Source organism: Xenopus laevis, chromosome 9_10S, assembly GCF_017654675.1.
Source record: "Xenopus laevis strain J_2021 chromosome 9_10S, Xenopus_laevis_v10.1, whole genome shotgun sequence".
NCBI classification, from domain to species: Eukaryota; Metazoa; Chordata; class Amphibia; order Anura; family Pipidae; genus Xenopus; species Xenopus laevis.
The window spans coordinates 52749437-52768327 of NC_054388.1; the positions used below are offsets into that span (position 1 = coordinate 52749437).

Consider the following 18891-nt stretch of genomic DNA (forward strand, 5'->3'; position numbering starts at 1 on the left):
AGGCAAAAAAACACTTGAAGCCTCTCCAATTTGCCTCAGAGGGGGGAAAAATTCCTTCCTGACTCCAAAATGGCAATCGGACTAGTCCCTGAATCAACTTGTACTATGAGCTATCTCCCATAACCCTGTATTCTCTCACTTGCTAAAAAGCCATCCAACCCCTTCTCAAAGTTATCTAATGTATCAGCCTGTACAACTGATTCAGGGAGAGAATTCCACATCTTCACAGCTCTCACTGTAAAAAATCCTTTGAATATTTAGGCGGAGCCTCTTTTCTTCTAAACGCAATGGGTGACCTTGTGTCAGCTGAAAAAAACCTACTGGTAAATAAAGCATTAGAGAGATTATTATACGATCCCCTTATATATTAATACATAGTTACCATTTCACCCCTTAAACACCTATTCTCCAGAGTGAATATCACCAATTTGGCCAGTCTTTCCTCATAGCTAAGATTTTCAATACCTTTGACCAGCTTAGTAATAAGGATTCTTCATTTGTGCCAAGCAATATGGCAACCTTCCCTTTTCCATATGTATCGGACTGGCCCACCGGAATACCAGGAAAACTCCTGGTGGGCCCAGGTGTCAGTGGGCCCTCTTGCTTCTAATCATTTGACCTATTTTATGGTCATTCCCTATTTCTTTATGGGGGCACATGCTTAATTATTGAAGAATATAGTAAGTAGATATAAAAGACTAGGAGAATAAAGAGGTTGAATGAGGAGAGGAGGAATAATAATTTGAAAAGTGGGCCCACGGTCTAAGGTTTTCCCAGTCCAACACTGTGTGTGCATGCAATAACCTGTACCCTCATACTGTATGGTTTAAAGGAGAAGGAAAGCTACGGAGGCATTTTATTGCCAATAGATTAGCTGCAATAGTGCAAGCTAGAATGCTATATTTATTCTGTAGAATTTTTACCATACCTGAGTAAAAAGCTCTAGAAACTCTCTGTTTGTTTAGCATAGGAGCTGCAGTATTAATGTGGTGTGACATCACTTCCTGCCTGAGTCTCTCCGTGCTCTGGGCTCAGATTACAGTAGAGAAGGGAGGGGTGGGGGGAGAGGAGCAAACTGAGCATGCTCTTGCCCAGGGCAATGAGGTTTAAGCTGAAGGCAGGAAGTCTGATACAGAAGCCCATGAGTACACAATAGAAGGAAAGAAATGCAGTGTTTCTTTTGACAGGGGACTCAGAGCAACATTACTTTGGGGGTTTACTGGTATATTTAGATGGACCTTTCTGATCAGGCTTACTTAGTTTTAACCTTTCCTTCTCCTTTAAGGGAAACCGTATGGCAACTCTCACCCATAGTTATTAATGCAAATATACAGAGAAGGAATGTTCTGGGTTAACAATGAGCCATACTCTCATACTCCGGGTCGGACTGGAGCATTAGGGGCCCACCGGGACTGCAAAACGTAGGGCTCTCCTGGCAGTCCTCGGGCCCCCTCCTGAACTCCAGACCCCTGCCCGCGCCACAAGCCTCCACAAATGTGCAAAAGACTCGCTGTGGAGTTACCAGCTTACCTTTCTTGGGCAGCTGGGGGAGCAGGTCTGGGCCAGCAGGGGCACATGAGGGTTTTATCAATAGAGTACAGGTGAACAATGCAGGGCAAGAACCTAATGAAATTAGTTTCAGGTATTTCCAGGCAGCAGTGTTGTAAATGCAAGTAAGCCTTGGAGGTAAAAGCTTTGGGGCTCATTTAGCTACACTAAACAAATTTGCACTTGGATTGTAACCCATCACAACACATCAATGGTTAGTTTTTTTTCAACCAGCTGCAAGGTTAGCAGATAATATGTAGGTGGGATAAATCCAGTTTTGGATTAGGGCAATGATGGGGGTGGATTTGTCACCCATAGTAAAAATGTGCTAACACGGGCAACAAATCTTCCGAAAATGCCATTCTTTTCACTAACATTTGGATCACCACAAGTAAATTACATTACTCGTGGCTATTTGCTTAATTCCGGGAAAATGCATGACTGCAAATTCCCATGATTAAGCCGGTTTGCCGCAATTAATGTAATTTACTTGTGCTGATTCAAATGTTAGGGAATGGGGTGGCATTTTCAGGAGATTTGTTGCCTGTGGAAGCACGGTTTACCTCGGCTGACAAATCTCCCTGTGTGTCATTGCCCTAAGCAACGCAAAAAATAAATGAACCAAATGATCCCAGATTAAGATCCATAATGGATCCATTGATCCATAATCTGCTTGGATTTAAGAGATTACCTGCCTTGTGTTTTTGAAGTGACTGCATCAAACACTTTGTACTGACAATCCCAAGACAGTTACACAATCAATGGACGCAGCCCGTGCCAAGTGCCGGTGAAAAGACGTAAGATAAACCAGGTAGATAAAAAAAACTTCTGAATAGGGGACTGAGTCGGCAAAGCTGACCTTGGTGCCTCTCCATGGTTCTTACATTACCTTCCTCTTTGTGTGTGGTTCCTCCTGGAACACGGCTCATTTTGTTACCTCCCTTGTACAACTTCTGTTCCTGATCACTGAAGCCAAGAAACACTGAGAGGCTGAACAAAGTCCTTTAATCATTTCTAGAATTCCTTGGTATAACTGGTTAGGGGTCCTGAACCCTGAGCTGCTCTAATCTCTTCTGCTTATAACTCCTTCCATGATACTGTAACATGTAATATCCATGGCACCCTAGAACTGTGGCTTGTAAATGAAACCGAACCATTGTCTCTTTTATAAATGAGACCAAAGTGCAAACAAATGAGTGGAAAGTAATTTATTTGCACTTTGTACCTTATCCCTGTTCCATCTGCATGTTACATGGTGTTCAACTCCTTACACTCCTCTCCCTGCTTCCATTCGGCAGCACTTCATACAGGGGTGTGGGAGATGTCTTCTGGAATACCCCTAGCTTCTGCATCATTCAGATATTGAATCCAGCAAAAGGGTGCAAAGCAGAGATTAGGTTCCCAAGGGTTAGGAATATGAGTTAACCTTATGCAGCTCTAAGGGCCCATGGGTCTCCTGCACTTTCTCTATGCACCACGTTAATAGAATCTAAAATTCGGCAGATATAAACTATTAATTTTATTTTAGTGTTTTGGCAATATTTTGTTATTTCTCTACCAGCAGCATAGATGGTGGCCGGTATTTCTCTGCAGGTGAAAATATACTGGTGGTGCTATGGGCCTAAGGTTGACACCTGCCTGGGGTGTGTGCATTCTTTGATCATGCATGTTGGGGCCACTGTATGGGTAGGTAATACATATCTGGGAACAGTGTAGTCACCCCTCTTCCCAACTCACTACAGACAGTTCTGATATTATATGATGATGAATTTAGTGCGCTAAAATGCTAAATACCCCAGCAGGCATCCTGGGAAGAAAAGAGCACTACTGCTTCTCTTTGTGCTCAATGCTTTTTCCATATAATGGTATATGGAGACCTGGAGCCTGTGGCTGATTAATGAGCAGACTTGCCATTACAAATGAGCTTTGATGACAAGTGTAGACATTTTAGTTCTGACGGGAAACAAATATTTCCCAGGAGAAGAATAGTGTCTGTTTGTACAGGTTTGTAGCCCTGCATTATCCTGTCAGGAGCCTTTTCTTTCTCTGTAATCCTTTCATCTGTCTTAATCACAAGGTACAATTAATAACATTTTAAACACTAAATAATGTGATGCGAGGCAATGGTTTCAAGCCCTGTCTCTTCTGTATAACTGAACCCTATGATGAACAAGGCCTTGCCTTGGCGCTGGAGTCGTCCTGCTGTTAATCCCTCTGTCTTTTCTCTCTCGCCATTGAAGACTTTGTCAATAGGGGACTCGAGACTTAAAAATATTTATTTCAATTTTCTGTAAAAAGTTCCTTTCTCAAAAGTACAATCTGTGGATTTGTTGCAGCAGTGTGAGAGGTACAATAACCCCTCATCCAGTGAGTATAGAGCATAGTCAATCAACATCGGGTGAGAGTGCAGGCAATCACTTGGAAGGACTCTCTCCATTGTCCTCAGTTCAATCTGGAATTAATGTTACATTTTAGTTAAAAGATGTGACTGTAGTCCGTTTTCTTTTGCCTGGCAGAGGCACGTTACACCAATGGCTTTAGTTATTTCCTTTTTTTTTAAAAGTTTTTATTTTGCAGTTTTTCAACAATTAACAGAGAAAGAAAAAGAAAAGAGAAGAAAAAACGTGATGCAGAGGCAGCCATTTCGGCTATTCATAATAACACTCATTTCTACAAACTACTGTAAATTCAACCAGGTACCCCAAATGGCATCAAATTTCTCTGGGCACCCCCTGGCTAAGTATGTCAATTTCTGACTTGGAAGAGAGTCATTTACCAACTTTCGCCAATATTGCAATGAGGGGGGTCCAAGGACTTCCAGTGCTTAAGAATGGCTTTCTTGGCGTAGTAGAGAAGTTGTAAATAGCAGAGTCTGGAATAGAAACGTAGTGGAACATCACCAGACAGTCCTAGTAAGCAGAGTTCCGGGGAACGAATATGTGGGAGTGCTAATTTTTCATCCAAGAATTGCAGCACCTTACTCCAGAATCTCTGTATCACCGGGCATGACCAAAACACATGGAACAGGGTTCCTATCTCATCTCAATCTGACACATTATCGTATATTTTCGCTAAACGGTACGGAGTCAGGTACACTCTGTTTAAAAACTTTATCTGGATGTATCTATCTCTCATTGAGATGGAAATATTTGGGACCATTTTGAGAGCATCAGACCACTTCTCATCATCCAACTCAGGAATATCTCTCTGCCATTTGGTCTTAGATTTTTCCAGGGGTGAAGGACCTGCAGTCAACAAAATAGTATAGAACCAAGAGAGTGGTTTAGTCAGGTCTTGTCTATGGAGGTAGGTCTCCAGGTTAGTTTCAACCACCCTTATGGGCCTAGCGGGAAATTGCATGTTAAAGGCATGACGCAACTGCAGATACCTGAAAAACATACTAGGGGGAGGGTGTATCTCCTGCCTCAGTAAGTCATATGTTTTACATTCACCACCATTCACAATGTCACGTAAGGTTTTAACTCCCAGCTGAGCCCATCTAGCTATGTCTTGTAGCTCATGAAAGTGGGGAAGATGATTATTGCCCCATATTGGGGTCCTAGGAGACCAAACTTCAGATGGACCCTGTACCACCTTTAAGGCTTTCTGAAAAGCTTGAACTACAGTGACCATAGAGGGTGTGGTAGGGCAAAAAGAAGAGGCGCCTCGGTATGGAAGTTTAGATAGGGCTTCAAGTGAACCAACTATAGAGGCTTCTAATAGAACTGCTGGGTTATTCATATCGGGGACCACCCACCAATGGACATAGACTAGCTGAGCTGCAAGAAAATAAGCTTTGAGGTTAGGTAAGGCTAGTCCCCCATTAGACAAAGAAGTTTGCAATATTTTCATGCTTAGGCGTGGGTGGCTTCCTGCCCATAAGAAGCCCCTAATAATTTTATCCACCCCTGTAAACCAGGACGTCCTCGGAGTGATAGGAGAATTGTGTAATGCATACAAAAATTTAGGGAGAAAAATCATTTTAAATATATTAATTCTACCTGGGAGGGAAAGGGGTAAGTCCTGCCATATACCAACTCTGTTAGTTAGTGCCTGCACTATCGGGTATAGGTTTAATTGTTCATATCTATCTAGCTCTTTATGTATTGTTACCCCTAAATATTTAAATGAGGTCACCACCTGGAGACGTGATCTATAGTCAGGGGTGCCTGGGGGGAGAGGGTCTATCGGGAAGATGACCGATTTAGAATGGTTGATGTTAAGACCAGAGTATCGACCAAATTCAGACACAGCTATTAGGAGAGTTTCCAGAGCCTGGTGTGAATTTGCCAAGTACAGCAGCATATCATCAGCATACAGCGATATTTTTTCAGTAACATTCCTCAGTCTCAACCCTTGTATCCCTGCATTCGCCCGTATATGTATGGCCAACGGTTCAATAGCCAGAGCGAAGAGCATTGGGGAAAGTGGACACCCTTGGCGCGTGCCTCTCTCTAAGGATACACTCTCGGTTAACCTCCCATTCACTATAATCCTAGCTCGAGGGCGAGCGTAAAGCAACTGTACCCACTTTATAAATTTAGGGCCGAATTTATACCGGGCTAAAGCTTCCCAAAGGAACTGCCATTGGACTGTGTCAAAAGCTTTTGCCGTGTCTAGTGACACCACAATTCTAGATCCCGAGTTATCATGTTGAGTAGAGATATTGGTATACAAACGCCTGATATTAATGTCTGTGGCCTTAGAGGGCATGAAGCCTGTCTGGTCCGGGTGAATCAGCTCCGATATCACCAATTTAAGTCTATTAGCAAGTATTTTAGCAAAGATTTTAACATCCGAGTTTAGTAGGGATAGTTATTTCCTTTTAAAGTGAAAACAATACTTCCTTTGTAAGTAGTAGTACAGTATGAGGATGTAGCTTAATGTGTGCTCAGAACCGTTTTCTCTGTAGATTTGTATTTTTATGTATAGATAGGAGGTGGCATTTTGTACAGTATGAGGTTATAATATATTGTGTGCCCAAAAATTTCCTTCTCTGTATATTTGTGTTTATACATATGGGAGGGGTGACATATTGTTTCTTTTCTGCCCTGGTGTGGACATTGGGAGTGTTCTATGGATGCCTATGCTGGTGGTTGTTGAACAGGAATTATCTGTTATCTTTTTTCCTGTACAGATATCATAAATGGGGCCCAGGAACATTGTGAATTGCCTCCCATGGATGGCTATCCTCATTGTGAGGCGAAGACCAAGGTAATTATAAACGTATGGATTTCTTTTTATGGACATGTTTATGGGACAAGCCCCTCTTTGGCTGGATACTAGACCCATAAGCTGCTGCAGTAGGTGAGTGAGGACAATGTGCCACCTAGCAACTTGTTCACCGCCACTGGGAATCTGCATTTTGGTCAGCCAATAGCAGCTCTTTGGGTTCTCTTCTAGAGACAGAGACTAATACATAATCTATGGGTGCATAGAGTAAGTAAGCAAACACAGCATATAAGGGGAAGTAGAATGTATGCAACTTTTTTAATGAGGTATACAGTACCACTGAAGAGCAGATAAACCTTATAATTAACATTTAGGCTTGCGGTATGCCATGTACATTGTGTGTATTTCTGGTGACGGCATCAATGCAAATGATATGCTGCAAAACCAGTATTGCACACTTCTCCACCATCAGAAAATATGTTGTGTGCCATAAGCCCTAAAAGGGGGGTGAACTTTGCCTTTAATCAGACAGTTGTACAGCATCCCTAATTAATGGCTTGTATCCCACCCTGGTCATTAAAATGAAATGCCAAATAACAGACAAGAGAACAATATCCTGCTCCTCACATTAGGAGGAAACAAATGGAGACTAAAGGTTAGCAGATGAATCCCAGTTATTGTAGCCAGTTACAGCCATAAAGGATGCAGATTCTTGACAGATATGGAGTAAAATGATTGCTGTTGGCCGGCATGTGACCTGTTTTAAACAAAATAAGTTTTTTATTAAGAACCTGGCAATCATTATCTTTTTTCCTACAGAGGCGTATGGTTTTTATGTTATTACATGGAGTCTGATTTTCCTTATAAGTAACTGTACTTCCCCAGAGTTCAGGAGATTCTAATGAGACCTAGGAAGCCCTACAACTCCCAGCATCCCTTTCTTAGCCAGAATTGAGCAAGAATGCAGACAGTAGTTTTGCAGCATCTGTACCGCTGAATGAATGTTGACTGACTGTTCTTATTCAGGAGAGTGGCTAACTGTTCCTTTTCAGAGGAGGGTTATCTGTCCCTGTTCAGTGGAGGTTCTGGCTGTATCTTGTCAGAGGAAGGGCTGATATCGCTATTCAGGAGAGTGATATCCACAAGATCTATTTTTGCACTAGGAGATATCAGTCTAAATTTTTTCTTACCTTTTTTGTGTGCCACTGTGTTCTTTTTATGTTTCCCATCGTTCATAGCTGCCCCGTGTTGCTTAGACATATACAATAGGAATATGAAAGCAAATGTATCTGTTCTGTGATGGTCACTCCAGCCCCTGCCATTCCTGTGTTTATTGATCTGGGTGTAACTGTGTTCTGCTCACTACAGACTAGCCTGTAAATTCTTAACTGATTCACCATGTCTGTTCTCTCCTCCAGTGGATGAAAGATATGTGGCGATCAGATGTTTGCTACTCTAACTATGGCGTCGATGGATCCACCTGCTCATTCTTTATTTACCTCAGTGAGGTTAGTATGGCAGTTCCCCTTATAATATAATTGACCAGAGGGCAGTATTTGCATTTGGGTTCTTTTTTTCATCTGGCTTCTGCTTGTGTACAATAACTTTATTAAAGGGACAGTAGACACCTCCTTTAAATGAGCACATTCTTCGTAGCTTTAATTTTAAAAAATACAATGACAAAATGACTTGTTTTGTCATTATAAAGCACTCCTTTGAAAGTTGGCCTATACTCCCTGAACTCACCTTCCCCTTTTTTTATAAACAGGGCAATTTGTTCAGAGCTCAATCAGAGATCTACCATTAAAGCAACAGTAAAATTAAAGTTTTTTAAAGTAATTAATATTTAATTTTGTACTATTTCCCTGCACTAGTATAACTAACTGGTGTTTGCTTTAGAAACACTACAATAGATATATATATACGTGTCGTAGGTAATTTTTCATTTTAGCAGGGGGAAGCAGTTCGGGGAGATTAGTCGCCCCAAAGAAGAGCCGATTAAATCTCCCCGAATCTCCCAGGGTGACCTTACCCTAAGGGGCTCCTCAATGGGCTGGTAATTAGTCCTTTCAAATTCTTTGGGACAATAAGTGACGGGAAGTGCTAAAGTGAAACTGCCTTTATATTCGTTTAGTCCAAGAAAGCGCAAAATCCATAGATATTTCAGTAGACAAAAACAGCATACAAAAAGTGTGTTCAGCTCAAGCACTATTCATTCAGTAATGTTGAAAAGGGATGTACACTGTCATTTTAACAAAGGACTCCAAAGCAGACAACCATTGCATCACGGGGTCTTATAGTCATCATAAATGATCTACAATGTAGAATACTAAAGCCAAGGACACACAGACTGTTGCCTCTGCTACTCTCAGACTTTGTTTTTTTCTGCAGACTGAGAGAAGCGAATCTGCTCCCTTCCACAGCTCTGTTTATCTGCACTAAAATGCACATCTTCCACTTTTGTGGTTTTCAGCCTGTAATGGCTGTATCTGTAAAGGCAGATTTCATCCGCAGCATTGTGTCCCCCTTAAGTACTGTCTCAAGACATTCATGGGCAATACCCTTAAAGGGTTACTGTCATGGGAAAAAATGTTTTTTTCAAAACGCATCAGTTAATAATAGTGCTGCTCCAGCAGAATTATGCTCTAAAATCCATTTTTCAAAAGGGCAAACAGATTTTATTTATATTTAATTTTGAAGTCTGGGCCCAGACATATTGTCAGTTTCCCAGCTGCCCCAGCCCCCCCAACAGCCTAACGAAAGAACAATGGGGAAGGTAACCAGATAGCAGCTCCTTAACACAAGATAACAAAAGATCCCTGGTAGATCTAAGAACAGCACTCAATCGTAAAAAGCCAAGTCCCACTGAGACACATTCAGTAGCATTGAGTTGGAGAAACAACAGCCTGCCAGAAAGCAGTTCCATTCTAAAGTGCTGTCTCTTTCTGAAATCACATGACCAGGCAAAATGACCTGAGATGGCTGCCTACACACCAATATTATAAATTTAAAAAAAAATACACTTGCTGGTTCAGGAATTAAATTTTACATGGTAGAGTGTATTATTTGCAGTGTAAACGGTGTAATTTAGAAGTAAAATGACACCATAAAAATCATGACGGAATCCCTTTAATTTTATAACTACAATGTAACGCAGAGCCGGGCCAAGGTAGTTTGGCATCCTAGGCAAGGACTTCAATCAGCGCCCCCCCCCGTTCTGTAGGACCATTTACCACCTAATCACTTACAGGTTTTTTTATCGCCCCCAATATGTACCTGTGCCAGCCAGCAGCACCCAAAATATCGCCCCCAATATGTACCTGTGCTAGCCAGCAGCACCCAAAATATTGCCCCCAATATGTACCTGTGCCAGCCAGCAGCACCCAAAATATCCCCAAATATCAAAATATGCCCCCAAATCTGTACCTGTTGTGCCAAAAAATTCATTGCCCCCCAAAATCTGTACCTGTTGTGCCAAAAAAATTCATTGCCCCCAGCCCCCCCCAAATCTGTACCTGTTGTGCCAAAAAAATTAATTGCCCCCCAGCCCCCCCAAATCTGTACCTGTTGTGCCAAAAAATGCATTCCCCCCCAGCCCCCCCAAGTCTGTACCTGTTGTTGTGTGCCAATGCCAAACAGCTCCAAATTCCAATACCAGCAGCAGATCAGTCGCCACTCGCCAGGCACAGTCAGGCAGCCACCCACAGTTTCAGGAGGAGACTTGTTGTCAGAGCTGAGGCGCCTCAGAGGAGACAGCTATGCAAGAGAACGCCAGCCGCACCCATACGACGCGCCAGCCGCCAGGCCACACTACACAGGCACATAGCTGAGCTCCCTCGGTCCCTCCTGACGTCACGGCGCACGCCGGCGCGGCGGCGCACCTCTCTTTATGCAGGTGCATCAGTGGATGGATGCACAATTGCGCATTACGTGTGTTACGCTGCTGGCCTGCTGCCTCTAAAAGATGGATCCAGCCAGCAGGACAAGTAGAGACTGGCTGGATCTCGAAAGCAGAGCGGAACTCTGCTGGGGGCCTGGGGCAGCCGCAAGAAGTTTCAAATTTAAAGAAAAATAAAAAATAAAAAATTTTTTTTTAAAAAAAATTTCTTTTTCAGAATTGCGCCCCCCTATGACTGCGCCCTAGGCGGACTGCCTACCCCTAGTTCCGGCCCTGATGTAACATTTTAGGAGCAGTTTCTTACAAGCTTGTTTTTGTGTGCCGTGACATTGAAATATATGACCTAAAATAAACACCCTGTGATTCCTTTGTTCAGAAATTTTGGCTCTTGGTGAGTTCAGAATCCACGGAGCTCATGTCAGATGAGCTTTATTTTTCTACCTCTTTATAATTTCTGACCTCTGCTCCTTGGTACCTGTGCTCAGTCTTAAACTGTATTTTTAGGGCAGATAAATGGAGACAGAATGCTGTGTTATAAAGATAGCTGAAATCTCAGACATAAAGCAGGGCAGGACTCTTCAGAGACGGCCCGAGTTGGTGTGCCGAAACGTTGAAATAAAATCTTCCACTTTTCTCACTATTTCCAGACCTTGGAGTGCGGTTTCATTTTTTGATTAGACAGCTATGTTATAACCAGCACCCAGGCAGTTGCCTGTATTGCGAGTGCAACACTATAGACTCTCTCTCTATATATATATTATATATATATATATATAGAGAGAGAGAGAGAGAGAGAGAGAGAGAGAGAGAGAGAGAGAGAGAGAGAGAGAGAGAGAGAGAGAGAGAGAGAGAGAGAGAGAGAGAGAGAGAGAGAGAGAGAGAGAGAGAGAGAGAGAGAGAGAGAGAGAGAGAGAGAGAGAGAGAGAGAGAGAGAGAGAGAGAGAGAGAGAGAGAGAGAGAGAGAGAGAGAGAGATAAAACCACAAAAGAAAAAAAAACGCACTCCAAGGTCTTGTCAGTGGTGAAGGAAAAAAAAAAAAAAGTATTTATTTTTTATTTTCTTCACCACTGACAAAGTGCGTTTTTTTTCTTTTGTGGTTTGTTATTCGAAGCTATAACCAGCACCCAGGCAATTACCTATTAGGATCAAGAGTGCACCACTTTGGACTGTGTATGTATATATATATATATATATAGATATATTTGCAGAAAGAAGCGACACTCACAGGATGTTTTCAATGCAGGTTTAATTGTGTATTTATTCCACTCAACGTTTCGATCCCCCACAGGGATCTTCGTCAGGAGATTACAGGTTTTGTAATCTCCTGACGAAGATCCCTGTGGGGGATCGAAACGTTGAGTGGAATAAATACACAATTATCCTGCATTGAAAACATCCTGTGAGTGTCGCTTCTTTCTGCAAATATCTATTTACTTTGGCTGGCACCCAGGTTTCTACCGAGTCAACGGAGTGCACCCTTGGATTTCGTATATATAGATATAGATAGATAGATATAGATAGATATAGATAGATAGAGATAGATATAGATAGATAGAGATAGATAGAGATAGATAGAGATAGATAGAGATAGATAGAGATAGATAGAGATAGATAGAGATAGATAGAGATAGAGATAGATAGAGATAGATAGAGATAGATAGAGATAGATAGAGATAGATAGAGATAGATAGAGATAGATAGAGATAGATAGAGATAGATATACAGCTATAGATATACAGATATAGATATACAGATATAGATATAGAGATATAGATATAGAGATACAGATATAGAGATACAGATATAGATATAGAGATACAGATATAGATATAGAGATACAGATATAGATATAGAGATACAGATATAGATATAGAGATACAGATATAGATATACAGATATAGATATACAGATATAGATATACAGATATAGATATACAGATATAGATATACAGATATAGATATACAGATATAGATATACAGATATAGATATACAGATATAGATATACAGATATAGATATACAGATATAGATATACAGATATAGATATAGAGATATAGATATAGAGATATAGATATAGAGATACAGATATAGAGATACAGATATAGATATAGAGATACAGATACAGATATAGAGATACAGATATAGATATAGAGATACAGATATAGATATAGAGATACAGATATAGATATAGAGATACAGATATAGATATAGAGATACAGATATAGATATAGAGATACAGATATAGATATAGAGATACAGATATAGATATAGAGATACAGAGATACAGATATAGATATAGAGATACAGATATAGAGATACAGATATAGAGATACAGATATAGATATATAGATATACAGATATACAGATATAGATATACAGATATACAGATATAGATATACAGATATAGATATACAGATATAGATATACAGATATAGATATACAGATTTAGATATACAGATTTAGATATAGATAGATATATATACATACAATATATATATTTTTTTTTTTTTGAAAATTGTAAAAAATACATAATCTAAATTATTTCATACAAAAAGTAGATTTACTTGTAGCATAATCAAATAAAATTAAGTGATTAAGAATAAATTATGGTGATATATTATATCTTGGGAATAAAACAAATTCATTCATAATGATATAGTCAGTACATTTATTAGGGATTCTAGTATAAAGTATGAGAAGTAATTTCATCATAAACAGGAAAAACAAAGCAGTGAACTTTGTTGGTGCTTTCTGCAATAATTAAAGGTATCCAGGTAATTGGTAATGGTCTGTTTTGTAAATGTATAACTAGGGAGTAAATCTGTACACGCCGTCTCCCTGCTTGGTTATATACATTTTTCTTAAAGGAGAACTAACCACCACCCCCAATTAGAAAAGCCCCATCTAGTAACCTAGGTAATCCCCCCCCCTCCACCTGCTTTCTGCACGTATAGTGCATTATTCCAGAGTGTGTCTCTGGCAGCATGCTCACCTATTAATGCAGAGTAGCGCAGCAGAGATCATAGGCGCCATCTTCTGGGTCTTCCGTCTTCTCCGTAAGAGAACAATGTATTTGGCGCATGTGCAGTTGGAAGAGTCTGGTATTCGTACGAACTGCGCATGCACCAAAAAGTTCAGTGAATTGCCGAAGGGAAGGAAGAGGATCCGAAGAATCCTGAAGATGCTGCCCATGAGCTCTGCGCTACTCTGCATAAATAAGTGAGCATGCTGCCAGGGACACTTTGGATTAATGCACTATGCGGTTAGGAAGCAGTAAGGGGGAACTACCTAGGGTAGTAGATGGGGCTTTTCTAATTGGGAAGAGGGTTAACATTGTATTTTTTCTCATTCCAAGGATTCTGACAAACTCACTTTTCTTTTTCTTTTTTTTTTTTTTTTTCTTTTTTTTAGTGTGTAGTGTGTGTAAAACAATGCACTGTAAATCTTTAGACATAGTGCTTCCATTCCTTTGATTAATGCTCTGCTGCAAAGGTTGCACTCTGTGTTTGTGAATGGAAGTATGAAATGAATAAACGCTCACGGCTGTGATGGTGGTACAACTGTAACGTTTGTGGGGCTTGATAGATAACTTGAAAATGAAGCAATTAGTCAAGGTAGCAAAGCCTTTCCTCAATTGCCTTGCCACATAATTGCTGCAAATGATATTGTTATAAAAAAATTGCTAATTGGATGTCCTTGCCCCATAGAGATGAGATGTATTGAGCCTATTAAAGGAAGAATATTTCATAAATATGTTTGTTTTTTTATACATATATATTATGCACAGTATATATGTACATGCATTTATCTCTGTCATACCCCTATAATAATTATGCAAATGTGATATTGATGTTTGTATGTATTTTGAAATGCGCACTCCTTTTGATGTCTTAGTTCAGCTCATACATGAACTTGCATATTATTTACTGAGGGAAATGTAGCCACAAAATGTCACTGCATTTGAATGTTGCAGAGGGAGGGAGTATGTAAAGGGTTTAAGTAAATATGATTTGTATGAAAAGGCCTAGGAAACTGCAGCAGCTTGAATGTGTTTTCTTCAGGCTTGGTGTCTACTTTTTGGACTTTTCCAGCATGTGGGCCAGGAGCCAGGCTGTCTGGTCCTGGAATGGGTCCAGCCTCACACTCTGGGAGCCTGGGGGCTTTAGCTAAAACGGAAAACAGTTGTTTCCCATGCTTTGTCAGTTACAGTTTTCATGCTTCAGTTACATGTGTATGTATGTGTGTGTGTGTGTGTATATATATAGATATAGATATAGAGATATAGATATAGATATAGATATAGATATAGATATAGATAGATATATATATATATATATATATATATATAGATATATATATATAGATATATAGATAGATATATAGATATATATATATAGATATATAGATATGTATAAAGAAATATATATATATACACACACACACATATACAGCCTAGTAGTTGATCTGGGGAGGGGTTATAGACAGAAGTGCAGAGAGGGCTTTTTTCAGTGATGACTTAGTGACATTTTTGTAGGTTAAGAGGAGCATTTACCGCATGGACCCCATTTCCCTACTTCACCAGTGTGTCCAGCTTCTTAGTACTTCGGTTTTTGTATGGAGTAGGTGGTAATGGAAATACAGATACGTACAATGGAAGATGCCAGAATAATTTGTAATGGAGATCTAAAGTGAGCCAAAAAGGAGTATGCTTTGCTGCCAACATGGCTAAACTTGTCTTTGTGACCAAATCCCAGCCCATCCAATTGATTCCAGGGTTTGGTCATATATCTGCTGATTTTCTTTTATTTATATTCACGACCAATATCAACGTTTCGGGGGGTACAACCTCCCTTCGTCAGGATATACATTCAAGTGTGACAAAAAGCATCTTTATAGGCTTAGCTCCGCCTACATTGTTACATGTGATCTAATTAACCTTTTACTTAATTTTCCCATTTAATTTAAAATTCTCATAGTGCATAAGTATTAGGTAGTTTTACCCTATAAAAATTTTTTCCTTTTATACAAGACAATAAAATATTAAATCCTTCATATGTGATTGTGATTTCCCTTGATTCATTATATCCCTACATATTACACCCATATCCTTTGTCTTCAGACAACAGTTCCTTAAAGTCAGTGAATTGTTTTCTACCTTTGCTGATAATATTATTTTCTCTCTATCCCCTGACTGTTCATATCTGTGGAAAAACAGCGAGTTGTGACAGTAAGTGAAAAGTGACCATAAAATCTTAAGAATAAACATATTTTTGAAATATATACTTGGGAAAATGTATATTTTAATCATAAAAAACAAGCCAAACTGAAATTTTCATTGAGACCCTTTGGTGTTAGCGTTTTGAGTTGCCATATCCAAAAGGCTTCTCGTCTTAAAAGATTCCTTTTAAAATCATTGCCTATATCCTTTTGCACCACTTCTAAAATTTGCCACCTTAGCTGCGATACGCTGTGTTTCATTTCAAAAAAATGTTTTGCTAGTAGTGTCTCTTTCTTGTATTTCTCTTTTTCTTTCTCTTTTACCCCATCTGTTTCTGGTTTGAAGTTTCTTATGACACTTTTATGTTCATACATTCTTAATTTGAAAGATCTAGACGTTTGGCCCACATATCCTAATCCGCAGGGGCATTTTAATAAATAGATTACACCTTCACAGAGGAGGAAAGGAAAAGAATCCTGGACACAGTACAGAATGTACCGGTATTAACCCCTCTTGTGCCAGATAAAAACATGCTTAAACACTTTGAATTCATGAGCAAAAAGGAATTGAGCCTTGCCTTGCACCTTTCCACCTTGGGCGAATATGTGAAGGCATCTAGAATCCCCAGGGGACTACGGGTCCATTTGGAACCTATTCTGTGTAAAGAAAATGCAGAATTCAGAGACAGATGGCATCAAATACTAGACAGATGCAGCATCGATCTAATGACCCTAACTATACAGGCCCTACAAGGAGAAATCCGTGAGACCAATCAAGAGATACATAAGCTTACCACGGAAATGAAAAATACATACACTACAGAAGAAGTGGCAGAAACCCTAAATGCAACTAAAATAGAACTAGGGAAACTGCGCGAATATATCCTGCAAAAGAAATTGAAGAAATTTAAACGAGATACCCAGGATTACCAGTTGGGACAAGTGTATACATGGACGCAGCAGAGGAGAGAGGGCCGACGCGGAGTCAGGGGAGGACGCCGTCAACCACGAGGCGGGCGCGGAGTGATGACGTCAGCCGGAACGCAGAGAGATCATCGCAGAGAGTCATCGGCTTCTTCCGGGTCACGTGATCGCACGTTTGACTCGGTAACAGAGGGAGATAGTCCGACGGCCTCGCCAATGCCCCCACAGCCTTTTTTAGGTACAAGCCTACACGGAGGGGACACAGTAGGAGGAGAGCGAATGCTACCACCCGCAGTCAGACCGAAGGAGCGGAGTTGGAAGACCTTGGCACTAACGGCAGAGAACCAGGAAGGCAGAGATTACCCGTTGAGGAGAAAGAAAACCTGGTAATTAACTTATCCTCCAAAGAACTTTCTACTGATGAAATAACTGTCCTAAATAAGGGTTTGGGTTTTGTACCAACAAATAAGTGTGATCCATTTATTTTGCAGGTTGAAATGTATAAGTTTATGAGGTCATTGAAATTGAAAATGCTATTTATGGATAAAGATAGGGGTGTGTTGTCCCAAAATAAGAAAGAAATATCGTATGGGAAATTAAAAAGTCGTAGTACATTCAACCCAAATATAAATAATGCCTCAATAGAGACCTTTACTAATATGGTGTATAATGATATAGAAAAGAATTTAGATAAACATGTGAATTCAAGAAATAACAATTTAAAATATAAGGAAAGAGAAGCTTTAAAAGAGTTACAACAGAATAAGGATATTGTTATAAAGAGAGCAGATAAAGGAGGAGGCATAGTGGTTATGAATAAAGATGATTATTTAATAGAGGTACAGCGCCAACTATCCAATGTAAACCAAAAAAACTAAAAACAGACATAAGGGTTTTTCTTAATGACGCCTGTCTAGCTGGGAGTATAACACCAGAGTTAGAAAATTTATTGATTAAAGAGAATCCCAGAACACCAATATTTTACCTTTTACCTAAAATTCATAAGACCTTAATTAATCCCCCAGGAAGACCAATAGTATCAGGGGTAGATTCATTGTTGCAACCCTTAGCAATATATGTAGATACATATCTACAAGATATTCTCCCGAAACTAGATACGTGCCTAAAAGACACCACCCAATTCTTGAAAATAATAAAAGATACCAACCTAAAGGCAGATACAGCAATACTTTGCACTATAGATGTAAAGGATCTCTATACATCAATCAGACATGAGGAGGGCATAGAATGTTGCAGGGAATATCTACAAAAAGAGAAATTACAGATACAGGAGGTCAATTTTTTGTGTGATTGTTTAGACCTAATACTAAAAAGAAATTATTTCCGGTTCGACAACACATTTTATTTACAAATACAGGGTATGAGTATGGGTGCCAACATGGCACCTGCCTATGCTAACATCTATATGCATAAATTCGAAAATGAATTCATTTTATCGCACCCTGTATATAATAAATATGTCGGCATGTGGTATAGATATGTGGACGACATGTTCATGGTTTGGACAGGTTCAAAAGAATTACTATCAGAATTCTATAACTATATAAATATAGTACATGACACAATTAAATTCACCATGAACGTGGGTCCAGATACAGTAAACTACTTGGACGTTAAGGTTACACTAGATGGGGGAACATTTACAACTGATCTGTATAAAAAACAAACAGACAGAAATAACCTTTTACATAGAGACAGTTACCATCCAGCAGGAATAATGAAAGGACTACCAAAGAGTCAGTTCATCAGAGCGAGACGAATCACCTCGTCTGATGAACTATACAAAGAACAGGCAGATATAATGATTAAAAACTTTAACCAAAGAGGATATGATAGAAGGGAATTAGAAAAGATCAAAGAAGAAGTGTTGGGTATAGATAGACAAGAATATCTAAAAGAAAAAGAAAAAATAAATAGAAAGAAAAAACAAAATTTGACATGTGTGACAACATTTGGTCCCCATTCAACCTTCGTAAAGAAGGTGATATTACAATATTGGCCCATTCTACAAAAAGATAAAATATATGGTAAATTGTTTACGGAGAAACCTCTTTTTAGTTATAAAAGGGGTAAGACAATTTCTGATGGGATCATCAGAACAGATTTAAAGGAA

The 18891-nt window shown here is 39.6% G+C and overlaps 1 protein-coding gene across 2 annotated transcripts in view; it reads left to right on the forward strand.

The window, feature by feature from the left end:
* Positions 1–18891, forward strand: part of LOC108702251 (alpha-1,6-mannosylglycoprotein 6-beta-N-acetylglucosaminyltransferase A) — a 94614-nt gene that overhangs the window by 28965 nt on the left and 46758 nt on the right. For both annotated transcript variants that reach the window (XM_041578166.1, XM_041578167.1), the window contains exons 4-5: positions 6686–6762; positions 8139–8228. In XM_041578166.1, the coding sequence (XP_041434100.1) occupies positions 6686–6762; positions 8139–8228 (167 nt within the window). The remainder of the gene's footprint in view (positions 1–6685; positions 6763–8138; positions 8229–18891) is intronic.